This window comes from Patella vulgata, chromosome 7 (genome assembly GCF_932274485.2).
Source record: "Patella vulgata chromosome 7, xgPatVulg1.2, whole genome shotgun sequence".
In the NCBI taxonomy this organism is placed as follows: domain Eukaryota; kingdom Metazoa; phylum Mollusca; class Gastropoda; family Patellidae; genus Patella; species Patella vulgata.
The window spans coordinates 30,132,867-30,145,792 of record NC_065885.2 but is presented as its reverse complement, the minus strand read 5'-3'; the positions used below and the strand labels follow the sequence as shown (position 1 = coordinate 30,145,792).

Below are 12,926 nucleotides of genomic sequence, written 5' to 3'. Positions count from 1 at the left end.
CATTCGGCCATCCAACCCCCCTATTTTAAACAACTCGATAACTACAATAATTTATTCAAAGAGTGGGCCAACAGAATTACACGAGACAAACCCGCGGAGAGGACATAATATACACGGAAACCTCAAACAACAAACGTGCATGTCATCCTGGAGCAGCCCATCGCACACCGGCTATCATTTGTTGACCGAACAAAGTTTTCCGACAAAAGTTAGTCGATGTGGGTTGGATTTCAACACGAACATTTGTTAGCCGAACAATATAATCTCCAAGGACCTCGATGCACATTGCCCATTTGTCTATGCCCTTGCGGTAGAAGTCTTCTGACTGTCCCCTCTGCCACGCCTCAGTAGCGGCCTTGAGTTCATCGCTTGGGGCCATATCTGGACTGTAGGGGGGATGGTCAAAGCCACATTGTTGAAGTGCAGCCTGTGCAATACGACTCTTTTTGCACTGGAGCGTTGTCATGAAGAAGCATAGCTCCAGCAGTCAACATGCCGCGCCTCTTCTTCTTGATCGCCGCTCTCAATTGCTTCAACAAGTCAGCGTAGTAGGTTCCTGTTATTGTAGTTTTAGGTGGTTTATAGTCTATAAGTATCACGCCCCTTGAATCCTAGAAAATGGTCGCCATGATCTTGCCAGCAGAAGGCTGAGTTCTGAAATTCTTGGGTGCAGGAGAGTGCTTATGCTTCTATTGCATGGATTTCTTGCTTGGTGTCAGGATCCCAGTGATGAATCCACGTTCCATCCCCTGTAACCAGACGGACATGAAAGTTATCGAGATTAGCATTGTAGATGTCCAAGAGCTCACAAGTGGATTCATCTCTCTGGTGTCGATATTGTGCATTTAAGTTTCGTGGCACCCATCTTGCAGACACCTTGGACATGTGCAAGTGCTCATGAATTATGGTGCAAACACTTACATGAGAAATGCCACACTCTAAAGATATCTCGTCCAACTTTATTCTACGGTCGGACATGATTAAGCCCTGGACCCGTGCAACCATATCATCTTTGATGGCTTCAACAGGCCTTTCTGGCCGTGGGTCATCGTCCAAGGAGCTGCGACCCCGCCTAAACTCAACTGACCATTTTGCAACAGTAGAATATTGAGGGGCTTCCTTCCCATACACATTGATCATACTTTTATGTATTTCGGTCGCATTCACCCCACCCCTTCTTTCATGCTCAGTTTTAGAACTCTTCATGATTACATGAGGGTACCTGTGTTCAACAGGCTGTAAATCTCAAGTAAATGATCGGGAAGGGTTGTTTATGTCTGTAAACTGTCGTCAGATGGTCTCTCTCAATAATGACATCAACGATGATGTCATCAGGGGTGCATCAATACTCACTTCTATGAACTTATTGACTTCCCCGTATTAAGAGCAAATGGTAAACTAAATCCAACACAACCGCAACAACCAAAGGGATGTGTATATCAAATAGAGTGCAACTGTGGAAGTTCATGCGTCGGGGAAACAAAACGCCCATTAAACAAAAGGATAGATGACCACAAGTCGAAATCAGCAATCAACAACTCAGTTGTAGCTGAACACTTGAGCCCCAACCCCCGTCACAGTCCAATGTTAAAACACTATGCAAGACTATAAGCAACAAGAGGGCGCGTCGATTGCATAAAGGCAATTAAATACGAAGACACATACCAACTATGAACATATATCAATGATTGTTTCTCCCCAGGGCGTATGACAATCTTATTACATAATCATAGGCTAAGCATAATAATTTATATTTTATTAATATTTAATACTTAACAATATTCTCACCACTATTCAAGATTAATATTAATAATTTAAAGTTTGTAGTGATTACAATATATTTTTTAAAAAAAATTGGCTACTATTTTGCTTTTCGGGGCTGCTGTTATTAAAATTCAATGCACTTAATAGTTCAAATTCTGTCTTTCTAAATCAGGGGACCATTGATGATTTGTACAGTCATTATTTCTAAGGGTTTTTCGTATATTAGTGGAATCACTTACATCAACATGCATATATAAACATTTTTCGTTGATAAGACCAATAAAATTTCATCTTTTTAGCGTGATTATTAAAACCTGATCAATTCATTGTAAATACTCCACAATAAGCTATCCATTAATCAATTTGTGTTAATTTCAGGTAAAGTGTCGTTGATAACATTTTATCTTCTTTCAGCGTTTGTCATTATTAAAACCTAATCAAATCACTGCATATACTCCACAACAAGTTATACAGCGTACTCCATAGAAATGTGACCAGTATATTCCACTTCAATTACTAAATGCCATTGAAACAAAATATTTTGTAAGACCTCTACTTTCCATAATATATGCATACCTAAATTGACATACTTTTATTGGAAATAACTACCCAATAAACACTTTCGTGGGAATGTATTAAAGTATATATTTCTCTGTGTGCAGAATGTCATGAGGCAAATCGCCTCTTTACGCCCCCTTTATTTAAGCCTCTGAAATAACAACTTGTTACACAGTTTGTGGAACCATGGAAACTATCAGTTAAATTGTGTTTCTTATTCATAATACGAAGGCAACGATCATGTTTAAAGACAACAAGACACCACATTCATGTGTTATTTACACTAATCGATCATTATCTCATGCGCAGACTTTTGTTGTGGCTTTCGGATGTCTTGTGGCTAGCTCTACGTGTGTTTTTTATATTAAAAGATTGGCATATTGTCGTGTAGAGATGATGCTTTGACTTTATCTATATATCTTCTAATTTCAGGTCTTTGAAGTAGGGTATCCTCGACATCCAGTTAGCAGATAATGGAGACCGTGTCTGGCAGTGCGGAAACAATGATAATCTTGATAATTATGCTGTCAACATTTGCCTTGGTTGGTTCCATTGGGAATGGATTATCAACGTTTGTGTTTTATAAGATACGTGACAAGACGTCTGCGCAGATTTTTATATTAACCCTTTCAGTGATCGATTTGTTTACGTGCACCGTCATCATCCCGTTTACGATTGTCATGGAATATCTAAATTACACCATCAAATATGACGCCATTTGTAAACTGTATCAATTTCTTATCACGTCCAAAGTTCCCTTATCTGCCTTCATGATGGTGGCAATAGCGTTTGACAGATACTTTTGCATTTGTCATTCTTTAAGAAGAATTGTTAATCCTTTTAGAACAAAAATTGCAGTGGCTTGTATGGTCATTTTTGCATGTGTCCTTGGAATTATAACAAGTTTAAACTATGGTGTGTATTGGAAAGGCGATGGTCAATCGGCGTCTTCACAAATGGGTAATTCGTCTTATCAATACTCGGAATTAATGGAAATGCTGCATGTCAATGGTGGCGAGTATGCACAATTTCTTGAATTTATCCAAAGTCAAAATGCTACTAATATCTCCTTACCAATTGACCCGGAACAGAAAGACGCCAAAATAATATATACGGGTGAATGCCAAGTAAATAAAATTATTCTACATAAAAGTTTTGTGCCAGTGTACCAGAAGATTTATTCCTTTCTGTTTGTGGTGTGCTTAATAATTGGGTGTGTCTTATACGCCCTTATTTACCGTTTTATAAAAACAAGAAGATCAAAGAAGCTCAAACAAAAACTCATTCTGTGCACGTATACACATGGCAACCAAGGGAAAGACGCCACAAAAAGTGTTGTCATTCCGGATGACGAAAAGCTCAAAAATAAAGAGAGTCATCATTTGTTGATTCAGGAAGATACACCGAAACCTATTAATGATATTCATTGTAAGGAACCCCATCGTTTTTCGGAAAAAGCCGAGAAATTACGCGATGAAGCAAGGGCAGCTAATATAAAAACAGCCTTCATGTTATTTATTGTCAGTGTGGTGTATATTTTGGCTTTTTCTCCTGCCTGGTTAATGGCACATCACTTAATTCCTACATATAAAGTGATATTTTACTTATACTTTATCTATAATGTGGCTAACCCTTTTATTTATGCCTTTATGAATCAAACATTCAATGAACACCTTAAACAAATATTCAGATGTTGTAAAAGATAAAGTGTGCTTTAATCTTAGTCTTCTGAAAACAGAAATAAACTAAACAATCTCTGCGACAATGCCTTTATAATCTTATAGTTGAGTGCTTTTTGTTAGGTTGGTACATGTGAGTTTCAAGGAATAGATGATGTATTAAATATAATCTTGACTTTTTGTTGTGATTCTTCAGGGCACACTTTCGAGAACTGAAATCATACCCAGATTTCCAACTGGACTTTCATTCTGCAGATTGATGACAAATTGGGCCCCAACGGAGTCAACTCACTGACTGTTCTGAATTTAACTGGAGGGACGAGCGAATCCCCATTTGAATAGAACATACCCCCAGTGTAAAATAACGCTATCATCACAAAGTGCAAATTCGATATTCTTATTGATTACTGTAGTGAGGTTGTAGCTGATGAAATTGGATGTTATATTTGGGTCCAAATATGCGCAGCAAATCAAAATTGACACCCCGAATGTAAGGTAATTACTGAGTTCGGAATTGTCATGTTCTTCAACATTTTATACTGATGATTTCACCCACAAAATGATAATAACATGGATATATTATTATCATCGACTACTCCATAAATTTTTGACTAAAATAAATCTTTTTATAATGTTATTGATAAAGGAGTAATTAAATAAGTGTTTTTAAGGTTCAAGATGCATTATGTAAGAGCTAAATCTGACTATTGCATGTCATTATTTTGGCTTCAAATGTTATATAAATTATCATTTAGACATTTATCCACATGGCAACCCTATAATCAACTCTCTAGATCTTCGATTGGCGGAGATTTAAACGAAATGAAATACGGTCGCCATTTAATGATTTAATCAATAAATCGTAAATCGAGGCTGAGTTTCGATTACCGAGTACCGTTGCTACGATAATAAACAATCTATGCCACATCTTGTCAAGACTTCAAACAGTGATAATTTCGCTCAGAATAAAGTAATTTGAATGAAATTGCAATATATTCATTTTGTATTATCTATTTTAGAAACAGGAATGGCCATCTCTTTATCTAAATCTTACTCAATGCATCTTGATATCTTGATGTCTTGGCCACGTTCACCTGTGAATGCCCTTCGTTGGAAATGCGGATTAAAAACATAAAACTGTCATTAAATTAATGTGATATTGACAGCTTAGTCGATTGTTTTATATGGTTCACTTCCGAATAAATCAATCATGTGGCAAATATCAATTCCATCAGAGCTCGATTATATATCATGATTTTCGATACACAGGGGTCTAAGTTTAATAGAAATGAGAAAACAACTACAGCCGCTATTTGTCATGATCCAACTAGGATATCGGTAATCAAAGGGGTTTTTTTTGGCTGTTATATTGAAAATTCTTCAAATACGCTAAACAACGATAATGTCTTCAGTGCTACATACATTTGCAAGTCAAATAAGAACTGGATTGTCATATTCCTTCTTTGGAGTCACCCAGTTTGTTGATACACCGAAAAAATAAATCTTATTATTAGTAATGTTCACTAAACACAAACTATGGAATTTCGGAACTAACATACCAAAAATCCGCTAGCAGTGGGAGGGAACCGGAAATCCGACATAAAACGAGGATTGACAGGCGACCCTACTCATTTTCACATACACGCCTTCCAACACTTCCAGCTATTGTGGAACAATGCCTGAAATTGTATATAATGTATTTATATATTATTGTTATTTAAATAAAGTACTTTATAATCTTTATGAAATAAAATGTTAAGATTTTGGCTGTTTTTTTTATTTAGGTATATGCAGGTCCGCAGAAGGAGTATCAAAATGAATTGGTTTGATATAAACTGAACGCCGCCCTAAGCCAGGTTCAAAATGCTTACACGCGAATTCAATTACATTATATAGCTTATTGAAATAGCCATAAGATTAAATTATTATTCTAAGGACGCGGAATTGAGAAAGTAGTTAACTTTGGAATGTGGATCAACCCACATGTACTTTTAATGTCGTCAATGTCGTGAAATCCAGTCTACACGTAGAAACCAACATGTGGGCCATCCTACCTTTGTTGTTCTGTTGTAATCAATGTGTGATCAGGCTTACCTCTTTTACTCTAATCAAACCGGTAATCCTTGCTGACGTAAGTTACTGCTTAAATCCAGAGGTGGGCTACCATATCTTTTTTGTTGAAATCAACGCTTCACTCAGTCTGCTTTTACTGTTATTGCTTTGACCATATGACCCAGTCTACCTTTACTGTTACCACCTTTACCATTTGAGCCAGCCTACCTTTACCGTTATTAACATGACGCTTTGACCCTGCCTACATTTACTAATACTACCTGCAGGATGCCTTGACCTTGCCTACCTTTACCTTGACAGTGTGGCCCACCCTGCCTTCACTGTTACTACCTTGGCCGTATGATCCAGCCTACATTTAATATTACTACCATGCCCATTAATTTTGCCTTGACCGTTTGACCCAGCCTACATTTACTGTTTCTACCTTGACCATATAATCCAGCCTACCGTTATTGGTGTCTATAATATCTTTACTGGTGTAATAAACACTTGACCCAGCCTACACCCATGTAAACCAGGTGTGACCCATCTTATCTTTAATGTTGAAAGGAATCCGTGTTCCAGTCTACCCTTACTACAATGTACTGCATTTAATGGATGCGTGATCCAGCCTACCTCAATTTTCGAAGCAATCGAAACGAGCATTAACCTCATTAACCAGTGCTGCACTACCTATCTTAAAGAGGTCATTCTAATTATAGGTCTTCTGTCTGGGTCCAGATCTAATTTGTTTTCCGGACGATACATTACAATCTTATAACACTCATCACCTTTGTGTTAGGGATACACGTGGCTACCATTGTGACTGTAATCAATGCGTGAAGAGTTTTATCGTGAACAGTTTACGATGAGATCAGAACTTCCTGTATGGTTGACAGAATGGGTATAGTTAGTAAACTCGATTGGAGTTAACCCAGATTATGATGCTATATCCAAACTAACAACGATTATAATGGTATATTCGGTTCCATCAAATACTATCCACCTTTCTGCCGCGTGTTGTTGGTAAAAAATGAAGCCGTGAATCTTCACGAGCTCATCCTGTTTTCCACCAGTACACATAAATATTAAACCCCCAGCACCAAATTGAAGAACTTGATGTTACTGTGGCAGGTAACCGTCGTTAAAACGCAGGCGTGGGCCTAATTCTTGCACTCATTGCGCCTCTTTCTTCCATAAGTAAACAGTGTAATTGCTTGAGCGTCAAATTATGCATCTCTTACAGCGAAAAAACGAAATTTCAAAGGGCATTCCCCAACCATTCAACACCCATGTTCTATTAGTATTATTCCATAACCTTAACATTAAGCATGAATGTTACTTGACACGCACAACAAAGCATTACTTTTAGCAAAACATGATTTATAGCATTTTATAATCTATACTAAGGCCACACAAAATAAATGTCTTGTTTCTCGGGCAACTGACAGCTGAAACTGTAGGGAGGGAGGGCGGTTTCTTTTTTTTTTTTTACTCATTGATGGTGCAAAATAAAATTTGGCTATTGCTGAAAATTGTTGGGGCGGGAGGGCGGTCTTTCTTTTTTTTTTTTTAAATGAGAAAGTCATTACTTGTTTACGTTTTTGCTTTCCGTTATATTCAACTTTATTGTACATACTTAAAACATAAACCCAAAATCAAGTCTACTAAAACACTGAGACTGAACACTGACTGAAAGGAAAATAATTTTCCATATTTAATTCACATAATTGAAATTGGTTTAAAATAAAATTCCATACGACTATGTAATAGCCCTCCATAAAGACAACAATATTTTTAAAAACTAAGCCTCTTTCACCAGGTGTATCAAAAATAATAATCATGGTAAACAGTATTTAAAACTAAATCTAGTATCGCCGGTTTATTTATAATTATTTACCGAATTCCAACCAATGCATGTCACACCGTGTCATCGGTATTGGAGATTGCCGGAAATACTGTTTCTTGGGATATTCGGTGTGTTTCTCAGGATATTCGGTGTTCTATCCGGTGTTTATATTGAATGACTATTTAAATCTAACTAACAACTGGTCAGTAAAACCATCAAATCGGTAATCCAATTATTATTTTCCGGATTATCGAAACTACCGTAAATGTGCTAATAATGACCCAGATTCTAAGGTATGCATTATGACGACTATCGTCATCGTATCGTATTCTTAGCTATAATTAATTAACCTGTTCTACGGTTCATTATTTTATCAATAGGATTTTCCAAACAAGGACCGACTGAAGCCGGCAATAATGAGCCGATTACGATCGAATGATGGAAATATTGTCGCCAATGACTTTTAACACGAATCAAATTCTAGTTTATCAGGGGAGGTAATTAATATCACGTGATACAAAATGGAGGTTCTTTCGATATCAATAAAAAAGGCAAATCTGCCAAACTTCGCCATTGTTCGGATAAAAAAGACAGCATGTTCATCTGAATCAGTTTTAATACATTTGAATAGATATACATGTATGGCGGATGTAGGTACATGCGGGATATTTTTTTTACGACTTGCTTGTCGATGTGCGGGCGGGCGTTACATATTTTTTTTTTTTCATCAAGACTAATTATAAATAGACTGCACGCGCAACCAATTTTGCGTGCGGGCGGTGCCCGAGAAACAAGTTATTTTATTTGTGTTGCCTAATATAGATGTCGTTGTCTGTCTGTTCAGGGTTGGCGGCTATTGTAGGGCTGCCCCGGGGCTGAAATTTGGTGTATAGGGGTAGCTCAGCTCAGACCGGGGAGTAACATAGGCTAGGTGCACTCGGCAAACCTCGGCAGACTCCGGAACCCTAGTGGCTACCGGTTTACTTATTTGGAAAATTTGCCGGTTTTACAAAGAAATTCTCTATTATGACGTCATTCGAAGAGTGTGTGGGCTTTTCATTGCAAAGCTGTCCTTTGTTTAAGGAAAATTGGATAAACTTGAAAGTACATAACAAACAATATTCGGTTTCTTAACATAAAAAAAAAACTCTTCACATGCGTCTTCGTGTGCCCAGCCATTTTTATTCGAGGTTAGATGTAGGGTATCGGAGTCTGCCGAGGTTTGCCGAGTTAGGCTCGGTGGCGTTGGCCCACCGTTTCCAGTTATCAGCTAATATCATGTTGTTTGTTAACATCCGCTAATATCATGTTTTTGTCTGCGATATCACCTCGGTGGAAGCGGACGTAAAATACAACTAACACGCACACATAACCGGGTTCAGTGTTGAGCAGAGCAATGATGTTAAGTCGTCTTGTCCCATGGCGGTTCTCAAGTTTTCATACGCAACAAGCCACTGAATGAACGTTATGTTGTATAAGAAGTTGCTAGTATCACAGCAAATAAATGCATCCGCAGTAGGTCAGCAGGCTACACGTGATCTCTTGGACATTATTCCAGGGCCTTATTTTTATTTCAAGTTTATCATTTGTCTGATGAACAGCAATATGTATTTATCGTGTGAATTGATTCTGGTGTGTGGGATATTGTTCATTCTATTGTTTTATTTTCTCCAACTAAGACTTGCTGACGCGTAGGCCTACTCCTTGAAATTCTGGTCGCGATAAAAGAAACTTCCTTGTCCGTGAGCCAGTCTTTTGATTTTTCACCGAGGCTGAGTAGAAAATCACTAGTCTTCGCTTCTCCTAAACCTGTGTAAACCAGTTCATATTTCAGCAAATAGAGGGGTTAGAATTATAATTTTTCAATGATATAATATAGGGTTTTCCATCAAATAGAGAGTGAAAGAAGAAATAAACATAAATATTTTACATATAAGTTGATTTATTAAATAGTTATTCAGATACAGTGTTAAAAGTAAATATATTAACTTTAACCTCTAAAGCGTCCACTAGATTATTCAAAGTGATCAAGGGCAATAACTATGGCAGTAAATATGGGAAATCGTTGAAAATCAATAGACTCCTTCGTTGCATGGCGTTAAACACTGTGTGTAAATTTAAATTCAATCGGATGTAAACTTTAGCCTCTAGAGCGTCACAGGAACTTTTGCACTGCTGGTGCTTGAGAGTATAACTTTACCAAGTGCGAAATCAAAATCACAAACAGTCCTTAACAATGCCCAGTCTGTCAGTTTAAATTTGAACATTTTGTTTCTGCTAAAAGCCAGTAGACACTTGATGAATCGCTACAATCGTTCAAGAACAACTTTTACTGCCCCCAAGTAACAAGACTATCAAGTTACAGTCAGGAATTCCAAACTCTTCCCAGAGGATTAACGTCAGATTTTGTCATTGAATAGAAACGTCTATAAAGTAGTATAGGCTTTGGATTGGACTAAGGGCATTTGGTATTGCATCTTGAGTTGCTAGGTTTAGAAGATGACAATATGTAGCACCATGGGCCTTATGTCAGACGTGGAGAGCGGACGTTGTCAAACCGGTCGCCACATCCTACGTATGACCCATGCATCTTTTCTTAATACATATTTTAGTAGCCTTGTGATCGTCTAGTATTTTCACCTGTCGTCTTTCTTCCCCTTCACGTTGTGTTTTTACTTCTTACTGTTTTCTTAAGACGTTTGTCTTCTCGGTAGTTATAACAATGCAACAGTTCGTTTTTACATTTTATATATCATAGCCGGATACATGGATACAAGCATAGTATAGATTACAATACTAAAGTCATTTACTTAAACCTCATCAAGCCAGACTCGCTAGGCGAGTCTGCTGATAGAATCTGTCTGTTGTCTAACGATTGCTCACAAATATGATAGTTTTGTAGCTTTGGGTTTTGGACCTTCAATTATCTAATAGGTCAAATATGATGTAAATAAGTATAGAGATTGGTTAAACAAGCTAAACGATGCAATCGTAATTTTCCTATAACATGATATGATATTCTTATTCCCAAAGAACCAGCTAATGTTTACCAAATTATAACTCTTTTTTATGTAACAATTTGCCACTCATTCGCTAACTTGATTTAAGTACATATATGTGAATCTAATAATTTGCCAAAGATATTAATTAATACAATATAATGCCATAACTTTTCTCTATTCCTTGTCTATAAATTTGAAAAACAACGTCGCAACGACAATATTTCTACAAATAGCAATGAACATAAATGGCAAAAAGATATGATTCTTTACTACGTGCTGCCAATAATTTGTGCCACACCATCGAAACGTAAGGAAACTGGGGCATAATGCAACCTGTTCTATTCTGCTGACATCAGATGTCTCAACACATAGCAAACTTGCTTCGTTTTAAACAACATGATCTGCTAATATGGAAGGCTACTCTTTATGGATGCCTGGAAATGCCCACTGTGGATGCTTACCCAACTATCTCATTAGTTCTGTTTGAAACCAATACGGATAATTCAATCTTAGTCTATGAAGTTTCAGAATTATTTCCTCTATTGGTGTCCAATATATTACCTATTTTGTCGCTTGTTTCTTCATGACCACGATGTGCAATGTTTACCTGGGCTGTGAACATCACGCATTCAATAATAACTTTCAAATATTCTCTATTTTGATGAACAAATGCCTTAAAAGAATTATCAAGTTGGCTTAAAATGTTAAGATTTTTATTTATGTTTTTTATCTTCTTTCTAGCACTGACCCAACTTTGCCAGTGTTGTACAACGTATCCCACTCTTTCCGCGTTTAATGAGACGATCTGTTTTCTTACAGTTTACCGATTTGACCTGAATGAACTTCACATGCGTAACACAGTGTCTCGCTAAACCACGGTGCGGTTTAAACCACTGATTTAATCTCTCCCTCAAAAGTTTCCTTTCCAAATTGTTGTAGACAATACTCTTTAAGAATTTTGTAATAATCCATAATAGTCTATCTATGCTTTTAGCATCTCTTGGTTGTCATCGCGTTGTTCTATTCTTTTTGAATTCATTCCAGGTTCTGGTGTAATTGTGTTCGGATCTCGTGCAAAAGAAAGCAAAATGTTCACCCAAGTTGGTCACCTCAGTACCAGTAACATCCCGTTGACTATATTTGCAAAATTTTACTTTACTTCACTTCGGTCGCAAAAGATGTAAGTTTTGACCTGAAATAATCAACTTTCGTCCTGAAAAAGCACCCCCGTCTGTGATTGCGTCGGGGCTCTTCTTGGTGTCGCTGGTAAGAACTAAGAACTTGAGTGACAAATACTGGGGTGCAGTTATTGCTGTCCAGATATCGTTATGTTTGATTCGCCTTTTTGGTTAATAAACGGGGCTAGATTATCCATTAAACAAAATAAGCACGTGCTTAGGGCATCATGGGGCGGGGGGGGGGGGGGGACTTTTAATGAGCTTTTCATTGTTTTATCTTTCCTTACTGTTGCCTGCTTTGTCACACTTAATTATGGCGTGTGTAAAACCTCACTTTGTTAAATGAGGTCCAAATTTGAAGACCTAAAACATTCACGGGGTCATGCTGGTTAATTTGATACCACATATGTGACGATGGAGCGCGGCAACGAAGCGTCACGGGGTCATACCACCCACACATACTTACACACATTGATTTTATTTAAATAGATGACACATAGGGGGTACCAACATCGGTTAAGTGCTTAGGGCCTCTATTGGCATTGATCTTGCCCTGTTGATATATTATTCGTTTGATCTATTCCAGGCTTTGTTTTGGCGCATCTCCAACCTCGTGGGTTTTCTCCGGGTCCTCCCACTGCTAAAGACCCCTACGCGCAAGCGAATTATGGAAATAAAATTGAACCATGTGTTAGTCCATAAATGAACTTGTGTCGAGTGGACGTTAAACCCCATTTCTCTCTCTCTCTCTGTTTTGGCGCCTCAGATTACTACTATTTTGTGACGATAAAAAATGCAAATGGAAATATTCGTCAACATTGATGTTACTGGTGTTTTGGCCCTC

At 37.5% G+C, this 12,926-nt stretch overlaps 1 protein-coding gene across 1 annotated transcript in view; it reads left to right on the top strand.

Annotated features, from left to right (window-relative positions):
* The window catches only part of LOC126826886 (cholecystokinin receptor type A), a 78,353-nt gene extending 72,631 nt beyond the window's left edge, over positions 1 to 5,722 (top strand). Inside the window, exon 2 of the mRNA XM_050555994.2 lies at positions 2,755 to 5,722. Within this exon, the coding sequence (XP_050411951.1) occupies positions 2,796 to 4,028 (1,233 nt within the window). The 5' untranslated portion in view covers positions 2,755 to 2,795 and the 3' untranslated portion in view covers positions 4,029 to 5,722. The remainder of the gene's footprint in view (positions 1 to 2,754) is intronic.
* The last annotated feature ends 7,204 nt before the right edge of the window (positions 5,723 to 12,926 follow it).